At 38.3% G+C, this 26988-nt stretch overlaps 1 protein-coding gene across 1 annotated transcript; it reads left to right on the plus strand.

Annotated features, from left to right (window-relative positions):
* Positions 1-15305: 15305 nt before the first annotated feature.
* Positions 15306-26629, plus strand: LOC108672640 (Bardet-Biedl syndrome 2 protein homolog). Its single transcript, XM_018160351.2, has 16 exons — positions 15306-15531; positions 15696-15935; positions 16314-16403; positions 16831-16929; positions 17603-17785; positions 17959-18087; positions 18673-18766; positions 19740-19867; positions 20822-20911; positions 21756-21818; positions 22417-22572; positions 23047-23223; positions 24467-24685; positions 25046-25212; positions 25523-25671; positions 25864-26629. The coding sequence occupies exons 1-16, from the start codon at positions 15415-15417 to the stop codon at positions 25965-25967; spliced, it is 2205 nt and encodes a 734-aa protein (XP_018015840.1). The 5' UTR covers positions 15306-15414; the 3' UTR covers positions 25968-26629.
* The last annotated feature ends 359 nt before the right edge of the window (positions 26630-26988 follow it).

The raw sequence follows: 26988 nt of genomic DNA on the forward strand, positions 1-26988 counted from the left end.
ACATCCATCGTATTCATAGGTAGGGTAAATGCGGTATATTACGACATCATGGGTAATTCCGACACTTCTCAACTTTTTTCCTTTATATTAAGCTTTGTCTTAGTTCCACACATTTGTTGATGGTTGAAATAGTGACGTCATACTATTGCGCGCCATAGTATTGCCAAAACACTAGGTCTGGGCCATCTGGCGGGAAAATGTTGAGACCCAAAGAGAGACAGTGCGTGTCACCCAGTGAGAACATCGAAAAATGTGTCAAAGTTGATAGTTGACCTTGCTCTACCAAATAGTGATAAACTGTTTGTGTAAAAAAAATATTATGGTTTGAGACTTTTAAATAAGTCTGTGAATATATTAGGAATCCTTCAAGTATACTTGTATTTACTGATTTTAAGTGTTTGGTTAAAAATAACGCCAGTTTTATTGAGGACATCTTTTGAGTTTAATCTCTCAAGCTTTCTGATAAGAGGTACAGTAACAGGGTCAATAAGTCTTAAAATTTGTCCAAATGGAAGGTTAGGTAAATCCTGCGACGCCTTTCGCTCATCACTGAGCATCTTCAGACAATGAGATCGAGCAGCTGAGTAGACAAATTTTAAGACTTATTGACCCTTTACTGTACCTCTTATCAGAAAGCTTGAGAGATTGAACTCAAAAGATGTCCTCAATAAAACTGGCATTACTTTCAACCAAACATGTTTAAATGAAGGGCTCTACCCTAAATATACTGATTTCAAGTGGTACATAAATTAATAGATGATTAAGTTAAGAGACAGTTTTAGACACATAAAAACTAATTCCACCACAGCTTGGAATTGGACACATGCAGCTCATTCCTAGCTGTGTGCAAAAATTAAAATTTTCTTATTTAAAAGCTTAATAGCTCTTAATTAAAAGCCTAATCAAGTAGTGTTCAATACTCAATAGTGTTTTAATTCCAAGCTGTGTTGTATTCCAATACAGCTCACACAGTAATCGGAATTCGAACACAAGAGTGTTGGAATTACGAATTAGTAGAGTTTGAAGCGCAGCCAGAATTAGTCTCCCAAAATGCCAAATTTAGTCACACACAGCATCGGAATATTTGGATTTGGTAGGTTTGCATTCTAAAAGCCTTTAAATAAATATGGCAATATTTTGTGACGTTTCATTGTTGCTGGCAAGTGGCGCGTAGTGCGGTGTTTTGAGAGTGACGTAAAGCAAACAGAACTTGATTTTTGAACAGAACGGTGATTTTTTATAGCCATTCATTTTTGCCAAGTCCTTAACCCATTAATGACGAGAATTATTTACTGAATTTTTTGGGGGTTTCTTATGAGAATATTATCATTTGTGATGGTAATAAACAAAAAATATGTTCATATATTTATTTTTAGGGATGAACAATCGTATAGTGTTCAACGTTCCTACTTCCAAATATTTCAACTTTCGGGATATATATTCCTAACAGCTCTAAAGATAATGGTTCACTAATAAATAACAGAAAAACTTAGATCTAAGATCTAAATAAATAATTTCAAGGTACAAACAAGTTTTTGAAATACAATGCGTAACTATATCACATAGTACCTAATCTACTAGGAAAATGAGATGACCGGAATGCTTACACTACTGCCGAGCGGTTCCATTTGGAACCAGACAAAATATTTTATGATCTAAAAGACTTTAGAAACATTATATCACGTAATGCCATATACAGGATTAAAGGTACTCTCTTTATCGATAAAATTCTGCATCTAACTTATAAATAATATATTCTTACAACAAACTACTTACCTTTCTCTGCAATGATGTCAAGCCCTTCTGTCTGACACCCGGTACTTACAATCTTTTAATGTTAACTGAGCAGAGAGTAGTCGGCGCAGCAGAACCAAACGTTGCCAGAACATGGACAAGATGTGTATCAAACCTACGCATCCACTAGTATATTGATTTGACCATACAATTTTATTGTGAATCCATTTTTTTCTGCTGGTTCCAAATGGAACAGCTCGGCATTAATGGGTTAATGTGTCGAAATATACCACCTTTACCCTACATCTTAAGTTCTTAGATCATACACCTAAAGTTCATTTAGCCTACCTGACAAAAATTTCTTATTTGGCATGCCTATCTAGGTAAAGTTCATTTAGCCTACCTGACTTCAAAATGTATACAGTCAACAGATGAAAGATTTTCCTTAGCACATCATCATCCTTATTACCTTCCCCCGGGCTCCAAAAGTTCACACAAAGCAAATTGGACATTTAAACATCTTAGTTTTCAGCTCTTGTCTGGGCTGGGGCAGACTGGGGCCACTGGGCACTGGGCTGCGCATGATGCTGGCAATGCAGCAGGCATTCACTCAGGCGTTCCCCAGGGCTCGGTGATCTCGCCGGCCCTCTTTAACCACTTCATCTCCAACATCCCACTGCCGACCCCCAATATTGCCTCATACGCAGAATTCCTTACCATCCTTGTGTCGTCTCCGAGGCTTGACGCTACAGAGGCCGAGCTTGCCTTGCTCTTTCATAACGACTCAGACTGATCGGCAGTCAAGAAACTGGCCGTGGCTCCTGGCAAGTCCTCAGTCACGCTCTTCACCCCAGATATGCACCAATCCAGATACCACCCATCTGCCACCATCTGCAATGGCATCATCCCACTGGACAAAACCCCCAAAATCCTAGGCATCACCTGGGATACACACTTCACTTTCTCCCCCCATGCAAGAGCCATAGCCATAAAAGCGACGGGTTCTCTCTGCATCCTAAAAGCCCTTGATGGCACCAACTGGGGCTTCTCCAAGGAGGACATAGTTGCCACCTGCCGTACCATCACGCGCCCAATTCTCAACTACGCGGCCCCCATCTGGTACCCTGTTGCCTCCCTGTCTCTTATACACATCTAGATGTGTATAAGAGACAGGAATTATCATTCAAAAATACAAACTCACAGCTAGACTTGATAAGTAGGGAGCTCCGTGGCGGGGAAGAACTGCGTAGAAAGAAAGGCGCCTCCACACACAACCTGGAATATAATATAATAATATAGATAATATATTAGGTATATAATATAATCTAAATAATATATTAGGTATATAATATAATCTAACTAATAAAACTGAGTTGTATCAGGTGGCTCTAGTGTCTGACCTGGGCAAGTTGATGACCAGTGAGAATGAACAATAACTTTGTTATACAGCACTGTGTACACATACTTTCATGGAATATTATAGAAGTGAATAATAGGTATAGCTGTACTTGCGAGCCTAATTTAAACGGAAATATTATAAGTGAAAGGGAGGTTTAACTGCATTACAAACCCAATTTAAAAGTAATATCGTCAATGAAAGTATGGNAGACTTATTACGACGTAATCAACCAGCAATTGACGATGTTACAGCGTTAGTGGCGCGGTGGAGCGGATCTGCCTTACTGCTGGATCGCTCCTCTTGTACTGTTGTACAGGCCGAGAAATATTATTAGAAATATATTATTGTTCGCCGCATTATACACTGAAGGTTTTAATTAACGAATTTAACAAGGCAACTTTGATACTGGTGACATTTTACTTGCTATTTTTGGCTTAGAATAATAAACTGATAAAATATGAGCCATTAAAATATACATTTAAAAATTAATTTTTAAAGACAACATTTCTAAAAAAATCCAGTGTCTCCAATGTAAAACATGTACAATGAATTTCTAATTTTAATTTTGAATATTAAAAAATATAATAATTTTATAATTATTTTAATACACAGAAGAAAATTAATTTTCAAAATGATTTTTTCTGTCAATTGATTCATGCATTGTCTCCGACGGCAAGTCTGCAAAATTGTAGATGTTTTTGACAGCTAGAAGTGTATTATATACTGATTAGATAAGGTTTGAAACAGACAGAATTATTGCTTCAGTTTTTTGAATATTGAAAAAATTTAAAATCATTTAATTTGTCATTTGATTCATGCATTGTCTCCAACTTTACGCAAGTGTGCAAAATTTCAGATCGATAGGATAAGTACCTAGAAGTGTGTTAAATTTCGATTATAAGATTTGTAGCAGACAGACAAACAAGAAGTGAAGTTACAGAGGAGTGTTGTAAAAACAGAAACAATGTACTAAAACTTCACGCACGGTCACCTTGACCGTGCCGAATGTTTTGAGTGACACCTCTCCGTCCTCTCGTACACTTTTCTGGCCGGTCTTACAACTGGTCCCGAAATTCAGTGTAAGCTCACTAGCTTACTAAGCTTAGGAGAGTCCCTCAGGGTCAGGGCTCAGGACCCTCACTGTCCTAAGAATAAGAGGCAAACTACAAGAGCAGTAGAGCACTGGGCGCCAATACTTCAGTCTGTGACGCGCCTCATCTTAACCAAGTAAGTAGAGCACAGGACAAGAACATGGAAGGCTTTTGTAAGTTCTGTTGCTTGCTTCAAGAAGGGAACTTTTTTGAGCAACAGTGCTTGTTTTCTTGTGACGAAAAAATGACCTGTATGATTGATATAGCCTGCATGTGACTGATCGTTTGCATCTGGTGAATGTCGTATGTATGTCGTGTAAGTGAGGTTCCGCTAATTTTGTTTATAGAGACCCAATCTACATGCGGTGGACGACGTCTGAGTTGCCCATCCTTTGGTGCGCAATTAAGATTAGAAGTCACCATCAAAATGAGGGCACCATCACATGAGGGCAAAAAGTGCTCTTTTCTTTACATGAATTTAGAACACATTTTAAAAATCAGTAAAGCACATCCAATCATTTTAATCAACGTGGAAACTATTTAGCCCTCTTTTCGATTAATATATTTAGGCAATGCATTTAGATGAAATTTTATTCTAGCTTTTATCTATCCGAATATCAGTCTACGGCCTTCTACAAAAAAAAAAAAAATCCGAGCTGAGAATTGGACTTTCCTCAGTCGGACTCACAGAGCATTAATTAGTGTTAGAAGGAAAGCAGTAATGAAGGTTTGGTCAGTGCATTTAACTCGTTCGACGTTTTATGGAAATTTGCGACAAATTCTGCATGAATTCCAAAATTCCAAATTGTCATATGCAAAGTCAATTCTACTTTAGATTAAGAAATGACGGATTCGTTGCAACTTGTCATATGAACTGGGCACTCAAATCAAAGAAAACGCCAAAAATTTCATTTTGTCTGCAGTGAAAACTTATCGGAGTCCAGCTCCATCATCAGCACAAAAACTTTATTAATACGATTTTGACCAAAATAGGACATACAAATTACCTAAGTAATGCAAAACCTATTGCATAGGTTTCAACGGTTTCAAGTGGATACGAACTCATAACATCGTTTACTCAGGTGACGGCATACTTCAAAGAAGGTGAGAGAGTACCACGGGTAGCTATCGCTATAAAAGTTTCACCACGATGGTATGCTGCTAATCCATCCACCGCAGCGATTTATAACCGTCCAATTGTCAAACTCCGAAGAAGATGATCAATAATGATCGAACCGTAACCGATGACGTGAGCTCTAGGTACAAGAGCAGCCACTTAAAGTGCTACTTTCGAGGTGCTACTTCAAGATCCCGAATAAATTTATCGAACTGAAACTTTAAACGCGTGCTGCGTCTAAGCTTTACCAGGATTTCTAAGTAGAAGTCGAGCCAACTGCAACAACCAAACATGATTGAGGCTGCATCTTTCCATCACAGAAGACCCGGTGCGGTACTCAATAGTAGCTCTATCGTCCTCTTAGATAATATAATTATTAGAAATGATACATGAACGTGCGTTGATGTATACAATGGCAAGTGCGGATCCTATAGGCCATCAAAGTTCGTTGATGCATCATTGCAAAACAAACAGTTTTTGTATTCTTCAAAGTTCATCTTATTAACAAATAATCTATATACTCGATGAATCGATACTGAACTTTTTGTCACCGTGACATTGACAAATATTCACGGCAAACTGTTTAAACGTTGTTAAGGCGTCAGCAAACTTCATTTCTTTTATAAATGTTATGAACTTGTTCAGTCGGAACTAATTGATGACAAATGTTGTGTTTTGGTGAGAGCTTTCAAAATAATTGGCTCCTGACCGTGGAAAATTTAACCGATTTGCGGTAGCTATACGGAACACATAACGGTATATTTTTGTGTCAGAAACTGGCGATCATTTTCTGGATTAATAACAACAGGTTTGCCTCAAATGTCAATTTTTTCAATTGAAAAAATGTGATTAAGTCGACATAAAAACATTATAAAAATTCAATTTTCATCAGAAAATATGTCAATTAAGCTGATTGATTCACATCTGCAAGTGGACACGATCGCGTTCAATGCCAGTTTTTTATAACACTTTTCTTTAACTTCACTTCTTGTTTGTCTGTCTGTCTGTCTGCTACAAATCTTATAATAATAGTTAATAATAGCGGTTTCAGCGTTTATTAGGCCGTAGGTCTGTCGCCGATTCTTAACATCGCAGAACATCCACAGCTTGTTGCGGGCTCGAACTTCGCAACTCACTGCTTCAATTTTTGTTTTGCTTAACCGCCCGGCCTCCTTGCCGATTCTGACCAGAAACTGGCGCACAGAGCTGGGATTGAACACGCGCCTCTCTGCGCCAATCTTGGTACTCTGAACTTTAACCACTGGGCCACCCTGGGCCATCGAAATTTAACACACTTCTACTTATCCCATCGATCTGAAATTTTGCACACTTGCGTAAAGTTGGAGACAATGCATGAATCAAATGATAAAATAAATGATTTTAAAAATTATCTTTTTTTTAATATTAAAAAAAGTGAAAAAATAATTTTGTCAGCTACAAATCTTATAACTGATATTTGACGCACTTTTACCTGTCCAATTGATCTGAAATTTTGCTCACTTGTGTGAAGTCGGAGGCAATGCATGAATCAATTGACAGAATAAGTTTTTTGAAAAATTTTTTATATATTAAGAAATGACAAATTAATTTTTTTAATATTCAAAAATAAAATGAGAAATTCATTGTACATCTGTAACATTGGAGACACTGGATTCTTTAGAACTGTTGTCTTGAAAAAATAATGTTTAAACGTATATTATTTAGGATGTTGAAATGTATAAATAAATCATGGTTGAACATACCTGAAACCATGTTGGTTGAACATAGTTCAGGTTAAACATAGTTCAACCTGAACATACATGGTTGAACATAGTTCAACCATGTAAATAAATGTTTTGGTCCAGTTCTAGTCTTTCATTATTGTAGTGAATACTTGTTAATTTAAATTTTTGTTAACCGCCCATCAATTGCGACTCTGTGAATGGATTGATTGAGGATATGAGCAGAGTGTGGATGTTGGGAGGGAATGAGATTGTTAGGACAAATGAGTATAAGTGCTTAGGGATGTGTGTGGACCATGAAGGATGTCAGAGAACAAAGCCCGCGAATCTAAGTAAGGCGAACCAATGGTTGGGTATACCTGTAAGTGCAGCAAAAGTGAGAGCGAGTAAGTATGAAGTATTGAGGGAAGTGTGGAAAAGTGTGGCAGTGCCTATATAGTATTATATGTATGGATTGGATGTAATATCATATAGTGATGGTGAGCTAGATAAATTAGAATTGGTACAGAATAGAGTCTCGAGATTGGCATTAGGAGCCCCCAGGTGGACTGCGGTAGAGGCCCTGAGAGGAGACATGGGTTGGAGTTTTTTTTTTTTTTTTGAGGTATAAAGTGAGATTTAGGTATAAAGGTATAAGGTTTTGAGGTATAAAGTGAGACTGGAGCGAATGGACGAAGAACGTTGCAGGGCTCGAAATATTTAATGTGGAACATGAAGGTGAGCAAATGGGCACGTAGATGTTGGGCAGTGGTGCGTAAGTGTGGTATGCTTGAAGCCTGTGTGCGCCATAGGCCTGCTGGGACAAAGGACGTCTGGGTGGTGACAGTACGGGGTGCGATTGGGTTAGAGTATGATGAAAAAGAGTGGAAAAGAGAAATAAATAAGCGAGTGAAAGATTATGGGCTGAAGGTGTGGAAGCAAGGAATGTAGGGAAAGGACACTCTAAGACTGTATCAGATGAAAGCGATGCCAAAATATGAATGTATGTATGATGGTAGTATAGGTGGGGACTGGGGACCTTCTGTTTTGTGTTATGGCAGGGGCGCTAGATGTGAATGGACGTACATACAGGTGGAAGGAAGGAGGGAAGATAAATGTTTTATGTTTGATGGGGATGAGAAGGAAACTGTAGAGCACTTGTTGATGGAATATGGGGCGTATGAGAGAGAGCGTCAGTCTATGATGGAGGTGATTCTGAATGAGAGAGGTGAGATTAACGAAATTGGGCATGAGAGAACAAGCGAAGAGTGGATGGCAATAATTACGGGTCTGTGTGAAAGAGCAACTGCGACTATGTTTGAGAGTGTGAAGATATATTTGGAAAACGTGTGGAGGATGAGGGAGAGGAGGAGGATGATAAGAGTGGGGTCGTGAGGAATTGAGGGCTGAGAGAGGGGAGGTTGGGAAGACATATGTGAACGTGCCGAATTGTTTTAGCACGTTGTTTTACTTTTTTGGGAAGTTGCATAACGAAATTTTTTTCTTAGGACTGCTGTGAATATGGTTTAATTGAACTTTTTTGTTGACATACAAGTGTGAACTTGTAATTTTTTGATGCTAGTAAAAGTTTTTGTGGCGTGTATCACCGATTTAAACATGGTTGAACTATATGAGGTTGACCCACGAGGACATCCGTCTTTCAGTTCAGCTTTCTTGTTACGTCACTGAGATCAAAAAACGTAAACAATCTCGTCATTCACACGATGAATTGGTTGATTGGTTTGATCGCATTTCGGTGATTGGTCCATGCCCGTGACGTCACTGAGATCAGTGACGTCACAGGCGAACAACACACAACATCCGCAAAAATGAGCATCTCATTTGTCAACCTTATATTCATGGTTGAATTAACCATGCTTATACTAGTTCAACCATGGATTTTAAATATTGTGACCGGAGGTCTCCACGCACCCCAATTCCAATTCCGACGAGAGTCGTGAAGTCGACCTCAGTCTTTGCGGGCGCCGACATGCTGTCATAGATATAATAGTTAATCAAAATATATCCTCATCTGAATTTAACTCAATTTTTTCTATAAGAATATGTGTATATAAAAAATTTTAATAAAATCTGTTCAGAATTATCAGGATATTCATGCTGTACACCCGTGCTGACCGCAAAAGTGTCGTTCTTGTGAATGTCAACAATCTGTTGTCATGACAACTACCTACTCTGTAATGTTTGTTGGTTGACTTGGTTCAATTAGGTGGCGGACTCTTGAGGCAAGCTGTCGCTTCTTGACTTGCCTTCAGCCGCTTCAGGCCTTCTGTGAAATTAAGCTGACTCTTGTTCAGTGAAGTTGAAACCGGAAGCCTAAACGATAAATTTTATGGTTAAGAGCATTCTTCAGCGCCGTTAAGACACAACTTGACTCTCGTCTCGTGCAGGCGGGTCTGCCACTGCCGGGTCATAACGTCATACATTACAAGGTAACAAGACGGCAAGACCCAAGTCAACAGTCAAGTATCAGTGAAGTATGAAGTATCTAATACCAATGATCAACCAAATTTTTCACTTGAGTATAAATGTGAAAAAAGGGGCATGGTGTAGGTGTACATTCCTGGCTCAGAGCCTCAGCCATGAAGATGAAGGTACAGTACAGTGAGTACACCATGCCAAATCACAGCAATGAATCCCATGATGGCTGTGATTGCTGCTTGAATTGAATTACTTCATATCTATTATCTAACATGGAACATCTCATCTCCTACCTAGTAAGAACTAAGAAGCAAGTGTTAACAGAAATGCATGACTAGTAGGTCTTTAGAAAGTTTAGATTCTAAATGTTTTGAAGTTTGTCACTTTGTTTTTGTAGTTATGATATTTTAGTAATAAGTAATAAATACAAAAATTTCAATCCTTATTGGAACCAGATATGAGATATTGTTACTAAAGGTATAATTTTGTTCAGATTAGAATCTTCTAACAGTAACAGCCTAGTGCCTACCCACACTCAGGATGATGTATGTTTTTGGTGAATTTTCCTGCGCATTTTCACTTTTTTTAAGCTATTGCTGTGCACAGTTGGCGCAATGTAATGAGGCGCACGGCGCATTTTTTTACCAACGTAGTACGGTGCACCGCGCAGGTCGTTAAAATGACAAAATAAATTCCCGTGCACCTGGCACATCTTCCTGACCATGGGTGCCTACTGCAGTACTGCCTACCAGCCTGAGTACCAGGTTAGGAAAGTTCTACTTTTTTCTGAAATATAGCGGTTCTAGCCGGTTCTAATATCATATAATTTTAGTAGGTATAAAATCTTGCAGCTCTAATGTCAAGTATTTTTGTTTGATTGAAAAAATTGCGGTTTGCACATTGCATTACATAGTGACAAACCAGAGATTTTTAAAATCAGTTCATTTTTAATTTCCTCATTTACTCAAGATTTAAACCACTTTCTTATGCATGATAATGCTGGTATCCAGGATACTTTGCTGGTCTACTTATAGGACTCAAAAATGAACTTGAGAGAGAGTCTAAAAAACTCTCAGCTCTGCCACTATGCATTGCAAACATGTTGTTTCAAAGAAATTTTCAAATTCCACAATCCACAAGTGCTTCAATGTTCTGGCTAAGATATCCTGCAGAACTTAATAACAACAAGTCAACTTAAAACCTTTCCTTGAAGATCACATAGTTGTGGTCACGTCAGAGCAGTCATTGCATTATCATGTCATATTAATGTGAAGACAAATGTTAGTGTTACTGTACGATTAGATTGTTTTTAGGGTAAAATAAGATATTTGGTATAACATGTGCATGCGACTTTGTAAATAAGTTTGCAGCTTGTAAATGGCTTTTCATGGCGCCAATGATGGCGGCATGGCCAAGATATGGAATTCACGGCTCAAAGAAATGGAATCCCGTCTTGCAAATCCATAAAACCAATGCTCAAAAAATCCAGTCAATGTTCGCCAACTAAATATATTCCATGCCTGCAGGCTGCTGCCTACTATGCAAAGCTTGACAGTTGCCAGTTGTGTCACTAAGATGCTCTTTTTCAATTTGAGGCTGACATTTAGCCAGTTTTATTGAATTGTGGATTTGTTGCTCGAACTGCCCAGAACTTTAACCCTTCACCACCTGACTTATGGGGAGCATCTGGGTACAAAATTGCAAATTTTGATTTTTCCTGTTTTTATGCTCATCTTAAAGCTGACATTCTGACCTATCCAATGATACCAAAATCATCTCTGTACATTGATTTATGCATTCACAACAGATTGCAAAAGGGTTAGGTGTCATGGAGCTCTTTCACATTGTTACAGGAAAAATTAGCAGCCAGGGCACATAAGACTAACTTCTGTGGATGCTGCACTTAAGTTACCTGGTAGCTATCATGCAGGAAGCTGCTAATGCAGTCCTGCCCTCCATCTGTGACTGAATTTGAGCTCAACTAACATCTTCCCTGGTATCCTTGCACCTTGAATGCTTTTATATAGCACGCCAACAGGCGCTCAGGGCTTTGTCGTGTTCTCCTGAACATTGCACTTATTGTCACTGGGAAACTATCTCCTACAGTTTTGAAGCTACAGAATTGAGAAATACCTATACCATTCAATTTGCAAATAAGAGATCTAGAGGATGGTTACAGCTTTTTTCAATTTTGTTAGTTTTGAAAAGATTTTGAAAAAAAGAGGGGGCAGGAGGGAAAAATTGGAAAATTCACAAAAAATGCCACCACACCCACGAAAATTAGAATTTTGAAAAAACTACAACCAATCAATAGACATGGTCTTTACACATTGAATGATATGAGTCTTGATGTTGTAGCTTGAAAATCCTAGGAGGAGATATTTTTCTATGGTATCCCCTTTTTGGCCTTTGGCCGGTTTCTAAAAATTTAATGTTTTCTTTAATTTTTTCGAAAAATTAATATGAATAAAAGCCATCTATTTTTCAGTTTTTCCATCTGAATTTAAAAATGTGATCTGTCTCTAAATTAAAAAAATTGCAAACTATATTTTTTGTAAAATTTTATTTTGGTTATTTACAGACAGATCAAGATCACATTGAAACTTGGTACTCATATGTAAAACAGAAAAATAGACTGCTTTTATTCATGTAAATTTTTCTAAAAAAAATGACATATATGGGTGCTTTTTTGAAAGACAACTTGAAAGTCCAGTTTGTGGTAAAGGGTTAAGATTCCCTGCCATTATTACAAGGTAAGATGTTTTTAAAGAATAATGTGTTGGAAACTAACAAGATCTTCTGAAAACCTTTATTTTGAAGCTGACGTGTTGCCAAAGATCTTCAGACATCTGTGCACTCCTTTGCACCCTGTCTAATGTCAAAAATGAATTTCCTTGAAATTTTACATTTTAAAAATATTTTTATTCCAAGAACCAAGTGAATAAGCCTTGAAAAATACCATTTTGAGTGAAATTATGTAACAATGTAATCATGTTCTCCCATTTTGTACATTCTTGTTGAATCATGACTGTTGTGGCTGTAAGAATAATTCATTAATATATCTAAATTTTATATTTAATTGTTCATGTTTTCTGTTTTTTAAGAGCAAAATTGACTTATAGAATGGTGATATTTTTTTAAAGACAACACTTCTAAAGAATTCAATGTCTCCAATGTTACAGATGTACAATGAATTTCTCATTTTATTTTCAAATATTAAAAAAATCAATTGGACAGGTAAAACTGTGTCAAATATCAGTTATAGGATTTGTAGCTGACAAAATTAGTTTTTCAATTTATTTAATATTAAAAATAAAAAAGTTTATTTTTAAAATCATTTATTTTGTCATTTGATTCATGCATTGCCTCCAACTTTACGCAAGTGTGCAAAATTTCAGATCGATAGGATAAATAGAAGTGTGTTAAATTTTGATTATATGATTTGTAGCAGACAGACAGACAGACAAACAAGAAGTGAAGTTAAAGAGAAGCGTTATAAAAACTAATCCATTATTAAGCATTAAATCTCCTATTACCTTATTCCAGCTACAAGAGTTTAAAATATCTCTCTGGTGACTTAACTATCTCTCAGTATGATGACATTTTGCTGATAAATTTCTCTTTTCATAAATTTTCACATTTATTTTATAGTACAGAATTACATGTATTGAGAATTTCAAATTCTGTTAGATCGAGATTTGCTGGCCACTCAACTTCCAATCAATCAAAATGCAATGCTTATGGGCTGCAAGAATATTATTCTCTAAAATTGCATGATTTTGGAGCCATGATATTTCAATAAAAAGTAGGAAACTTTCAATCTTGCCCAATTATGAGACTTTAAGTGTTAAACAGTGAGTGCTATTTGGTCGAGGTACTGGCACATTTTCTTGTTTTATATCAATAATGTAATTTACCCCTGTCTTTGGTGCGAGAGTAATTGAGCTACGTACCAGCTGCAGCAGAATGATTTTCATCAACTATCAAACACCCCTCAGGGACGACTTCTGACTGGTGTCTGTGCTCATCAGAAGTTCTATGGGATTTTGCTTTTCTATGGGGATTGTTCCTGAGTGCCCAATTGCTGAGCAGGTCTCCGTTGTGGGGTGGGGTTAAGTTATTATGTGGGTAGGATTCATTACATTTCCCTTCTCTGTCTCTCTCGTGCGGGCGGCTGACGTCCCGTGTAAGCGACCTCTTGTTCGAGCGTCTTGAGTTTCTGTTGCTTTACACCTGTCCCTCCTTGTCACTTCATCTTTTTGAGATGCTTACACTTCTTCTTTCGAGCCAGCTTCAGCGGACTGGACATCTGAGACCTTCCGCCCCTTGTGGATGATGAACAATTTTTTATTTGAGAAACTTTTGATAATTGAGACCTTCCACCTCATTGGTGATGTTCATCCTGACTTCCAGAGCGAGATAGCTGTTTACTAGCTGAAGCGCTAGTAAACATGTGACCACTAAACTAACTAATTCATACTGAAATGGGGGATGTTTTTACCGTATTTACCCTTGCAATGGCTTGCTAGCGCCCCTAAGACCCACCACCCCACCCCACTCTTCCACTCGGTTCTATCTTCTGAGGAAATAGACTATTTTTTGGTCCCGTCATGGCCATCCCATAGCCTTCTCCTGCTAGATGGCATCGTGCTGCCAGTTCCTATGCGGGGGCAAAGCGTTCAGCGCGTCAAAATATTTACTCTCGGTCTATGGAGCCCGTCGGGAGCCACAGATTCTAGGCTGTCTCATCACCTGAGGATGCTCTGTACATCTGCTCCTAACGCTCCGCATTGACGCATCTAACGTCGGGCCACAGCTGCTCCCCAGCAACATACACTGGGGGTGAAGCGCTGCTCGGACCGATTGCGGATCCCCCGTAGTCCACTCGGCATTTCTTCGTCTACCCTTCTTCCTCACGCTTCCACGTCTCCTCTCTGAAGGACAACTTTGTGAAAACGGCGACCCTTGTGTCCTCTCTCCCTCCCCCACCGTTTTTTTATAATTTATTTTTTTGTTGCTCTTCTATATTCGCCACCTGAGTTGTCTAGTGACATGCGTTATAATCAATGCAACAAACAACAAGGAAATTGTTCCGTGCTCTGATTTTTAACAGGCGCATACTATTCTGCACCCTTTATTTGCTTGATTTCAATCCTCCAAAACGTCATATAGGTACTCCGCCATTTGGAAGAGCACAGTGGTGACCTTGGACGTTTGCACACCGGCATGCGCAAATGTTACCATTGCTTGGTCATGTCAGCCTAGTTATTATTTTGTAACGGAGCGGCGCTGTTGCGACCGTTGTGGCATGCCATGATTACCCGCGGCGGATGGCTCCCCGACTGCAGCGATTTCTGACTATTCAGCCGTAATGTTGCCTTACAACGCCAAAAGCTCATCTCTGACTTCAGCTGCCTTAGCTTTCTGAAGTTCCTCTAACTTTCTCTCCCCGTGGGGAAGAAAACTGTGTTAAACGCGTGTTAAATGTACATCACGCCAAAGCTGGGGGTGGGGGTGCATGCAGGCTCTGCCGCTGAAAACTTCAACTGTTCGTGACTTCTCTCCATATCATCGGGTCTAAGCGCGATGCTCTGATATGCATTCAATTATACATTTATTTTAAAGCCTAATTTTTAGTGAAGTATGCCATAAGGTTAAGTCCTAAAGTATACTGCAGGGCACAGTATAATGTGAAGTCGTAATGTGTACTGAAGAATGCAATAATGGAAGTCCTAATTTGTCTGAGATACCTACACTTAAACACAATCATTTTTTATGTCCAATTCCAATAGAAAGGACATTATAGATTTCTTATTTAATTTCAGATTTTACAGAATTATTTTCAAGATTAATAACTGATTTTTAATGCACAATGAGGTAGTTGTAGAAGGAACTTGAATTCTATTTCCTTCAAGTCTTCAATAAACTGCTTCAATGCTGGTCCCGGCATTTACAGTTAATCTCAAGCAAAAGCTTTTAGCTGGACGTGTGACTATTGGCCGCTACGATGGCATCCATCCATGCCTTACTGCGTCCACTACAAGAGATAAGGTATCTTTAGAATTAAATTAAGTTCCTTCAGTCTGAATACAGCATTGAAACTGTTATATACCAATGAAAGATATTCTTAGAATTAACAACAAGAAGATTGAGTAGAAGCTGCTTGAAATTCTACATATATTTCAAACTCATGTTGTATTTGTTTTCTTGTTCAGGTACTGATCCACAACCCCCACCAGCAGTTGGGTGCAGGCGGTGGGCGCATGTCTCTCAACACGAGCAGCTCGGACGTGGCGCTCCTCAACATCAACCAGAGCGTGACAGCTCTGGCTGCTGGCAACCTGTCAACTGTCAGTCTGTCAACTGGCAAGACCACAGATACGCTCGTCGTATGCACGCCCACTAATGTACTAGCTTACGATGTACAAAATAATGCTGACGTCTTCTATAAGGAGGTAATTATACAGCCGCCATCTTATCCTCAGAGGTAGAAACTAAAAATTTGAAACAATTAGAGAATTATTTGACTTTTTAAAAATAACTTTCAGGCTGTCAGTTATTTAAAAAAAAAACTTTCTATTTTTTTCAATTTGTCATTTTCAAGCTGCATCAACTAATCATGTCTGCTTACATTAGACAGGAAATTTTTGTATTGCTATAGCTGTCATGAAACTTTCGAGTTTGATTGATTTACTTGAAACTTAGGGGCATGATTCATGCTTTTTTATGTTTTTTATTTGGCTGGGTAATTATATACAGTTTAAATTTTCGATCAAGTGCTGATCTTTTTCCGCGAAAGCAAATAAATCTGTTCAGTTGTGCAATGCCTTCAGGTTTCGGACGGCAGTAACGCGGTGACGATCGGACGCTTGTGGCGTCATCCTACACCCCTGGCGCTCGTAGGCGGCAACTGCAGCGTGCAGGTAGCTAGCCTGGCTATAGAATCATCTTTTCATTTAGCTTCGACTCGCCTTATGGTGATATTACTCTTTCAAAATCAATAATTGTTCTTTAAAACTTCTTAGTTTTGGCCATAATAGTATTCCTACCTGATCTTTGAAATACATCTGGCAATGAACAATATATTCTTTAAACAGATGTTATAGTTCATAATTTCTTACCTAAGTATAGAAATAGCTTGGATAATTAATAGTGATTTTTTTCAATTTTATGTACGACTATCTCCCTGTTTCCATAGACATATATGCTCATTGGATTTATTTAAGAGAATAGTGATTATGAATTATTATTATTATTCTATTATATTGAGAAATTGTTTTCTACAGGCTGTTTTTCCATTTGATCTCACTTAAGTTTCTATGTGTTCTTACCCAGAGGATATTTTTTCAGGGCTTTGACTCGACAGGCACAGACATGTTCTGGACCGTCGCGGGCGACAATGTAACGTCGCTGGCGCTCACCGACTTTGATGCTGACGGAGAAAATGAAGTAATAAGCAATAAAATATAAAATCTTATTTGACACCGCAATAAAATATAAAATCTTATTTTAAACTGCACCTGAAAACTTTTTAGTGACCCATGTGTAATATTTTAAAGATTGCGTATAAAATTGTAGGTACTCCTGCCATCCCACATCCTTATGATTCCTTCATCGCCTTTCTTGCCACTGAACTTTCGTGTAGTAAATGCAACTACTGTAGGAACATTTGAATAATTCCTTACTATAGTGACTACGGTGGTTTAAGGGACAAAGCAATATTGACGATCTCTCTAAAGGTACTAGAAAATGGAGATGGAATTGCAGAGTTGCTTAAAATTCCATTTAAAATATTACTCATACGGGTAAGAATTCCCGTCGATGTTTTTTCCAACTCAATATTTTGCTTTATTTGGCTGCTGTTGCTATCGCGGAGTTATTAACATTACAATGAAATCCTGCTAGACGTGTGTCATTGTTGATGCATCTTAAATTTGAACTGAAAGTTTCACCGTGGTTCAAGATACTTTTGATACTCGTCACGTTTCGACTGAACGCTCGGTCGTGGTCTAAGGCTCTAAGCTGCTCCGATGCAAGTTATATTTGAACTTGATGCTCCACCATGGTCTGAGTTATTATTGATGCATGTTACATCCATTTTAAAAGATCTGCTTGTTCGCAGTTACTGGTGGGCTCAGAAGACTTCGACATCAGGGTGTTCAAGAAAGATGAGCTCATCACAGAGATGGCCGAGACTGAGGCTGTGACAGGCCTGTGCTCGGTGGCGGGGCCCCGCTTCGCGTACTCCCTCACCAACGGCACCGTCGGCGTCTACCAAGGCTCCTCCCGCTGGTGGCGGATCAAGGTGACCAGCTCTCATGATAAAGTTATTTGTTGCAATTTTCCTGAGAGTAAGCACCTGAAATTAACGAATCAAAGAAATCGGTGGTCTAATGAGTTAGCTCCTTAAATTATATTCAAGTAGCTAGCGTGTTTGTTAACACAAGCAATCATTAATTTGAACTGTATTTGACACAGAGCAAGAATCAAGCGATGTGCATTTGTAGCTACGACATAGACGGCGACGGCGTGCCTGAGCTTATCACGGGCTGGAGCAACGGCAAGCTCGATGCGCGCAATGACAAGAGCGGCGAAGTCGTCTTCAAAGTATGTAGTATTTCGCCTCCAAGTTACAATTGCTCAAATTAACTTGTTTCGGTATCGTATTGATGTAAATATTTCTCTTTTTTCTTTCATTTGTTCGTGTAATTATGTTTATTCATCTTCAAGATTATTCCAATCCTGTAATTACGCTCACTTTTAGATTCTTAACTGTTCCTGTTATGAGACAGTTCCTTGAAATAGTCGCCGAAACTCGTATTGCTAGTGAGAGGGAAAATTAATTTCTGTATAAAGTATGCAGAGCTAATGATGGTCCTCGCAGAATTTTTCGAGCATGGGCTGTTATTAACTTATAAAGCATGATTGTATCATTGAATATAAATACTTGAGTAATTCCCGTAGTCGCTGCAAAACAATAATCATTTGTCATAATTCGGTAGTACATGTTGCTCAACTTATAAATGCATATGCTGCATCAGTGAACTTCTGTTTAAGGCATCCAATGGCAATTAGCTAATGCTGTGCTGTAACTTCAATAACTATTAACTTATATTTGACTGCGAGTGTTGCATCCACTACACGATTTGGAAGAACGAAATTATTTGTGTCTCTGATCTTCGTTCGTTTCAGGACAACTTTGACTGCGCCGTTGCTGGCATTGTGAAGGGGGACTATAGATTAGATGGCAAGACGCAGCTCCTGTGCTGCTCGGTTGACGGCGAGAGTAAGTAGACCGCACCTTCATTTCACTGTAAACTTTGGATATATTTTTTCCACATGAAATGTTTTATTTTATATCAAATCTTCCTGCTACAACGATGGATGTGCGTCTATGAAGATGTGACATACTTGGTGCAGAGTTTATAGAAATGGGAGCAATTTTTCGCCTTAATTGTGTTCTTAATTAACCCTTACACGGCAAGTTACCTTATATGGTCACTTGAAATCGCTTCACAAGTAGACCCACAGCGGCTTTTTGTTTATGTTTGAGTCTTTGAGACGTCCTTATCAAGCCTCAGTCAATCAGCAATTATCTGACTATCGTTCCATTCATAGCATCACCACCTACCATGCTCAAAAATAAAAATATGAGCATTTGAATGAAAGTTTTGACTCGAACAATGTAAATGACGCTCTTTCCGTATTTTTTCAAATGGTGGAAGTATCAATAGGTATATATTTAATTATTTAGTTTAACTTGATTGAATTAGATTTTTATGTTATTACTTTTTTCATTATCATAAATTAAATTTTAATTATAAAGAGAATATTTCGTGCGATGGCCGTATTCAATAAATTCTTCAAGTTCACTTTAAACCTCCAATATACAATTTTCTTAAAAATACATACGAGTAAATATTTCGTATACATCTTACTTTCTTGAAGTAGTTTCTGAAATGTCAATTTCTGGAGATTTCTGACCCAACAATTTTAATTTCTGGTAATTTTTATGTTTACCAGAGAAAGGATTCAAGTTCTGTACGTGTCACTGAATAATACTCTCTGCTTCTCTCCAATTTGTTTATTTGATTTATATTTTGTTTTTCCTAGTTCATTAAATTGTACAATTCATTTGAGCAAAACATTTCCTAGTTCTATGGCCGGTACCTTGGTAAACTTGTCGCCCTGCCCTCACACGACATAAGACGACAAATAAACTAAAGGAAAAATATTCAAACTTATAAACCCCCAACCAGTACGCGGGTATCAGTCGTCGGCGAGTGAGAGCCGCTACACGCTGCTGGACATGAACATTGAGCAGGAGACGCTGAGGGAACTGACGCAGCGCAAGAGCGCCATGCTTATGGAACTCAAGAACTATCAGGTGAACGGTAACAAGCTAATTTGAAGGTGTGAACAATGCATAATGTTATTTACTTGGGTTACCAGTTTTGTTTGTGAAATCTAGAAAACAAGTGCAGGAAATTGCGTAAAGAAAGGCGCCTGATCTTGCTGAAATGTATTATATCTTAACACGGGTTTCAGTTAGGTAAAGTGAAGAATTTGGTTTGAAGACAATAATGGAAAATAATGTGTTGAGAAAAAAACTAGGTTTGAAGAAAGAAAATAGTGACATGATTGATTGTTGCAACCAGTGCCTTAAGGTGGACGTTGAAAGACGACTAATGCTACATGTAAGCTGCTGATATATAGCATTAGTGGTGGGCTGTGAGAAACTGGTGGTGCGTGGGCATGACTTTCATTTATTTGGGCACTGCAATGCCCAAATAATTGGTATTACTGTAAATAAGTGGTATTTTTCACATAATACTCCAAGTGGTATGCAATCACAAAAAGTTAGAAAATATGTACTGTTCTTGCAGTATATTTATGTGATTTATTTTCTTCTATCATGCTGTGACTCGAATTTATTGGGCTAGTTTTACACTTTTTCGATATTTATTTTATGCAATGTACCGGATTGTACATAGAATTACTAGGTAGTTTTTTAACTTTTATGCCAGAAGAACGTTTTTAGCTCATTTTCTCATTTATGGAAAAATGCACTATTGTGCTCGCCATGTCCGTCCGTCCGTCTGTCCGTGACCTCAAGTTTTCGTCGACGAGAAAATGCGCTCTCTGTCACTCACTGCAGTGAGTACTGAGTTGTATTTTTTATCTTTTATGCCAGAATAACTACTTTCATATTGCTCAAGTCTAATTTGATCATTATTTGAATCTCCGTTGAACAGATTTCGTAGGTAACAGATTTCTTCATTTATAGTTTGTCTTTCATTCATTAGCAATATTTTTCTATTTTACCTTTTATTCTCGGCAGGAGAACCAACGTATTTCAAACTCGACCTCGTCGACGGGTGCCGTAGCGGGCACAGGTCTTGGCAACAGCGAAGGCGTTGCCGTCATTCCTGTGAGTTCTGTCAACTATTATGGCGATTCTATGGCGCACGTGTTTCTGATCCTAATTTTTGCCTACAATTCTTGTACGTGGTGCGGCAAAACCGCCTAGCTCCAACAGTTAGAACTCATCTGGTTTATCTTACTGGTATAATTCACTTCTTCCCATTACATCATTATTTTAAAGTGATGATATTTTTTATTTCTGGGGAGCCTAAAATGATATGTTGCAAATGTATCAGCAATGATCTTATCGCTATGTGAACATTAATTTCTATTATCTATATTACGTATATGATACATGTTCTGTTTTTACAACACTTCTCTTTAACTTCACTTCTTGGTTGTTTGTCTGTCTGCTACAAATCTTATAATCGATATTTAACACACTTCTACCAGTCCAATCGATCTGTAATTTTCCACACTTGCGTAAAGTTGGAGACAATGCATGATTCAATTGACAGAATAAATAAATTTGGAAATAAAAAAAAAAGTTATTTGCAATAAAAAATGAAAAAAAAAATTTTGTCTGCTACATATCTTATAATCGATATTTAACACACTTCTAACCATGGTTGAATTAATATTGTGTTAATTCAACCATGCTTCAAACTGTCCAATCTATCTGAAATTTTGCACACTTGCGTAAAGTCAGAGACAATGCATAATTCAATTGACAGAATAAATAATTTTGAAAAGTGTAATTTATTTAATTTTAAAAATAAAATTTAAAAATTAATTTTTTATATTTGATAATAAAATTATAAGTTCATTGTACATGTGCAACATAGGAGACACTGGATTCTTTAGAAGTGTTGTCTTTAAAATGTAATTTTTAAACGAATATTATTTTCTAGGCCAACACTCAGCTACAGACTGGCCTGACCATCAACCTGGGAGATGAAGAGCACAACAAGCCGGTGCGACACGACAATAACTGTTGTGTTGTGTGTTGTATGATGTGTTGTGTGATGTGTTGTATGATGTGTTGTGTGTTGTATGACGTGTTGTGTGTTGTATGATGTGTGAGTTGGGTGACGTGTTGTGTGTTGTATGAAGTGTTGTGTGTTGGCTGATGCGGTGTGAGTTGGGTGACGTGTTGTATGTTGGATGATACACCATGTTTTGGATGATGTATGATGGATGAAAAGTTAGTGATGTCAGCGTATTTTTAGATCTCGGGAAAATTATTTCTACGAAAAATGTCATCAAGTATATATGTTGGCCCGTATGTTTGCCAGACTGCTTCTCAATAGCAAAAGTGCAAAGCAGGCAGGGAGTTTCTATTTCCGGTAATGATCGCTACAATATGGGTGAAGTCATGTACGGTACACTGCTGGTGATGCTTGCTAAAATATGGGTGAAGTACTGTACATTGCTAATGAATTATAAAGTTTGTTTCTTCGTTTTGATGATGATTTCCCTAGTCTCAAGTGTTTAACAGGGTCCAGGCATTTTAAATTTTTCTCTGCATTATTTTTTAATTCAAGTCCTCTAACCTGTAAACCATGTCTTCAGCCCCACGTCGAGATCGCCCTGGCGACCACCAACGACACCATCATCAGGGCCGTGATCATATTCGCTGAAGGCATCTTCGAAGGCGAGAGCCACGTCTACCACCCAAAAGAAAACCACCTCTCCTCCAGCATCCGAGTGCCCATATTCCCGCCTAAGGTGTCCCTATTTTAGATGAATGCTTTAAGAAATTTAAATTATGATGAGGCTTTCAAGCCGAGGAAAATTGCTAAATTACATGATTTCTTCAGTAAGAACGAAATAATCTTAAACAATGAGGCAGCAACATTTCTCCATGTCTTTATGTCTGCAAGTACGAGTGGAAAATTAATCATTTTTGCAAGTCAGCTTTGATTGATGCGATTGTCCAATGTCCATCCAATACTTTCACTTGTTATTAATTAATGCCTCAAATTTATGGATCCTGTTTGATTGAGTTGAATAAGACGTTGCAGTGAGTTTAATAGGACCAAAATATTATTCAGTCATGCAGCATTGACACACACCTGCAAATGCGATGAAGAGCTACAAGGGATTGTGATTTAATCGTAATTTTATTTAAAAATGCTCCAAACAAGTGATATTTCATTGACGTTAATCTAAGAATGTTAATGAGAGTATGACATACTGCAGGACGTTCCTGTAGACCTGCACATCAAGGCCATGGTTGGCTACAAGGGCTCAAACCATTACCATGTGTTCGAGTTGACCCGCCAACTGCCGCGCTTCTCCATGTACAGCATCGCCAAGACCGCGCTGCCACAGCCCCAGAGCTACGTCAAGTTCGAGCTGCAGGAGCGAGTGGCCCGGGTGAGCTTAAGGCCAGCGAATTGACTACAGACAGAACACTTGTGATTCTTGGCCGGTCTTGCTTCTTCCATATGAGGTATTGTTTATTTTCATTGGAGGTCTTGCTAATTATATGACTTATATGAGGTCTTGAGGTCTTGCTTGCCTCCTTATCAGGCCTTTCTTGTTTCCATATGTGGTCTCGCGGGTGTGGGCTGCTATCGGTTACAGTGTCCCAGAAATATGTTGTAGTATAGGACCTCGCATATCCTCAGTCAAAATGCAAGGCTTGTGGAGAGTACACTCAGTGCAATGAAATATTCCTTATGTTGCAGCATCTCACTAGAATCAAGCTCATATTCCTGTCAGAGTTTTGTTCATCAGTGGTTCAAGGTTACATGTTCTCGACTCCATCTCACCGGGCAGATAACACCTATCATTTTCCTATCTGGCTCATCCCTTTACCTTGCCCTGGCGTTATAATAGGTAGTTATTGCAGCACTCAACTTATGCGATGAAAACTCTGTTCCTCGACCACCTACTTGAAACGATGAATTTGTATACCGACGGCTCCAAGTACGACTGTAGGGTGAGATGCGCTGTGTGCTCGCCGAAGCTTCGTGGCTTCTCGTCAATATTCACAGCCGGCCTCCTGTGTGCCCTTGCTATCGCTAGAGGGAGCGCAAAATGCAGGGAGTGCAGTAAAAGAGATTTTATTATAAAATATCGCTGGGCCACTTCCTGTTGCTTTAGACCGTTGTGAATTTCCTATGTCAATGTTTTCTTTCTGATGATGCTCACGGCCATATTCATTCAATAACGCCGCGTTTGCCTTGACCCGCATCTTGGCGGCACGAGCGAGTTTTTCTTCTAAAATTGGTCTTCAGGTCACCTGAGAGTTATCAATACATACGACTACATGATTCGTTGAACCATGGGTGTATTTAGCTCTTTTGATTAGTGGCCTTGGATGCTCAGTGTGACCTCCGGTCCTAGCCTGAAGCGCTTGTTATTGTAGCCACTTAAGTTTAGTGGCTACAATTTAGTGACTAAGCAAACACGCCAACCCACTAGTGCTCTGATTTCATTATTATTATAAATATAGGAATATATTATGTTAATATCAATTTTTTTGACCTGGTGATTCCACTTTTCTCGCAATGATTAATGGTCCTCTCTACTTGATCGCCTTAGTTCCCTGCTGGTGACGCGTGATAATATTGAACGTAAAGACTCGTGTCTTATTGCTACAGTTTTTCTGCAGCTTGTGATGTGGCTCAACCAAAGCTTCCTGCTACTGGAAGACCTGAAGGCTGCCGAGGACGGGAGCGTCTCTTTGAAGTTCCAGTGCCTGAGGAAGGGCGGGGCTCTCCTGATGGAGATCACACCCACGTGTCACGTGTCCCTCTTCTGCGACGACATGGACCTCGTGGCTGACATCATCCAAAGTCTGGCGGCCTACCTCAATCTTGAGGACCTCGAAGTGAGCATTTGTGCAGTCTAACCGCAATCCTGGAGTGAATGAATGCTTCTTTATGGTGTCCTAACTTAAAATACAAATTTGAAACTTGTTTCTAATGAAGGAATTTTAACATTTCAGAATAGGTTATTGTCAATTAGTTAGTTCATTTTCAAACCAGATCATCGCGATCGTCGTTTACATAGTGTGTTCTATGACAATTTGTACGGTATCTTCTATAGGTACCTAGTCTTGCCATATGTAAAATAAAAAAAAAGTCTTGTTCTTTCTCTATTATCAGTGTTCGTAGCTGCCGCCAAAAACCATTTCGTACTCTAAAATTTAGTATTCAAATTTAAAAAAACAAATATGTTTTCTGTGCAGGTGGTAGCGAACTTCCCGGCTGAGGTGACGGAGCTAGCGAGCAAACTGGAGCCGCTGACGGAGTACCAGAAGGCGCGACAGAAGCTCAGTGCTGAGCTCGCCGACAACTCTGGCGTCATCAGGGGCCTGATCGTGCGGGGCGAGGACGCGCGTCTCATGGGCGACCTGTGAGTCAAGCTAGGCAACCTTCACCAAGATTTGGATTAACTTTGATAATTTTGCCTAAGAGTCACAAAAAACTATTTTGTGCTAGCGGAGAATTGTGCAAATAACTTTTTTTTAACATCCATTAGCGTAATTTCATACTTAATTGTACATGTTATAAATGGCAAAGCGTTACTTTAAATATCATTTTTATGCCGTAATCATTAAATAATTTTAATACTTTTGAAATCTTTTAATACTTTTTAAATAATATTTTTCTATATTTTTCACGAGTACTACACAAGTAATTATATCAGCTATTAAATTCTTCAGAGTTTCAATGAAGCAATGGTACAAAGAAGTCATGTCCATTAACCAGTCTATGATCAACGGCTACAAAATTCGCTGCAACAACCACCAGAATTTACTAGCGTGTCTCAAGGCGATCAATCAAAGCATCCAGAGGGCGGCGCGTCTTAGAGGTTAGTGCTCTTCGTTGATTAAATTCTTGCTGGTCTTCGCAGTATTTTTTAATGCATTAAGTCATCGTGTTTCGCATATTGTATCTGCATATGGATACCTAATCACCCATTTACTATTTCCTTTCGTATAATTAAACGATCCATTGATGTGAATAAAGAATTATATTTCAAGAATAGTTTCGTTATTCGCAGTTGGGAAGTCCAAGACTACGATCGTGAATGCGTGCCGACAAGCCATCAAGAACAACAACTTTGACTTGCTGCTCAAAGTGATTGGCCTTCTTCCCTCCACATAAAGTGGCGACATCAATCCTCATAGAGATCTGAGTTTTGACCAGCCATTTCATTGTATGGGATACAGAGGTACACGAATTTATACACCTGCTGTGTAATTCTGAATGACCATCAATGAATGCAATTCACAGGTTACTGTCTTGCTTATATGGCAGTTCGTTTGTTGAATGTTGAAAACGACTTGAAGTATTTTCGTCCAGATCGTGCAAAATCTAGCATAATAAGTTCAACTAAAACTATTTATTAACAGTGTCACGACACTACCCTAATGGCCCTAGATCTCTGAGCATGCCTTCTCACTTACCAGGGACCAATTATGTTAATTTAATGGTACACGTAGTCTTAATTGTTAATTCTTATAAGCTTCAATACAATGATCTGTGATGCATCTAGTCGCTGGTAATCTAGTTGTTCATTTACGCACATCTGTTCAGATAACTCAGTGTGCAAATAGAAGTATTTCTTGCGTTTGCTTCATAATTCCACATAATTTCCATGTATTTTATAGAAGGAGTTAGCGCACGAGATTTTCTTGTACTCAATTCGTGTTCTACAAATACACGTGCATAATGTTTAATTCTTTCTTCCAGTCTTTTTAAATATGAACTTATTCCTAAATATTATACGTTTAAAAATTACTTTTTAAAGACAACACTTCTAAAGAATCCAGTGTCTCCAATGTTACAGATGTACAATGAGTTTCTCATTTTATTTTCATTTATTTAAAAAATTAATTTTTCAATTTTTTTAATATATAAATTTTTTTCAAAATTATTTATTCTGTCAATTGATTCATGCATTGCCTCCGTATTCACACAAATGTTCAAAATTTCAGATCAATTGGACAGGTAAAAGTGTGTCAAATATCAGTTATAAGATTTGTAGCTGACAAAATTATTTTTTTTAAATTGAAAAAATTTAATTTTTAAAATCATTTATTTTATCATTTGATTCATGCATTGTCTCCAACTTTACGCAAGTGTGCAAAATTTCAGATCGATTGGATAAGTAGAAGTGTGTTAA

Source organism: Hyalella azteca, unplaced genomic scaffold (assembly GCF_000764305.2).
Source record: "Hyalella azteca isolate HAZT.00-mixed unplaced genomic scaffold, Hazt_2.0.2 contig7025, whole genome shotgun sequence".
Classification (NCBI taxonomy): Eukaryota; Metazoa; Arthropoda; class Malacostraca; order Amphipoda; family Hyalellidae; genus Hyalella; species Hyalella azteca.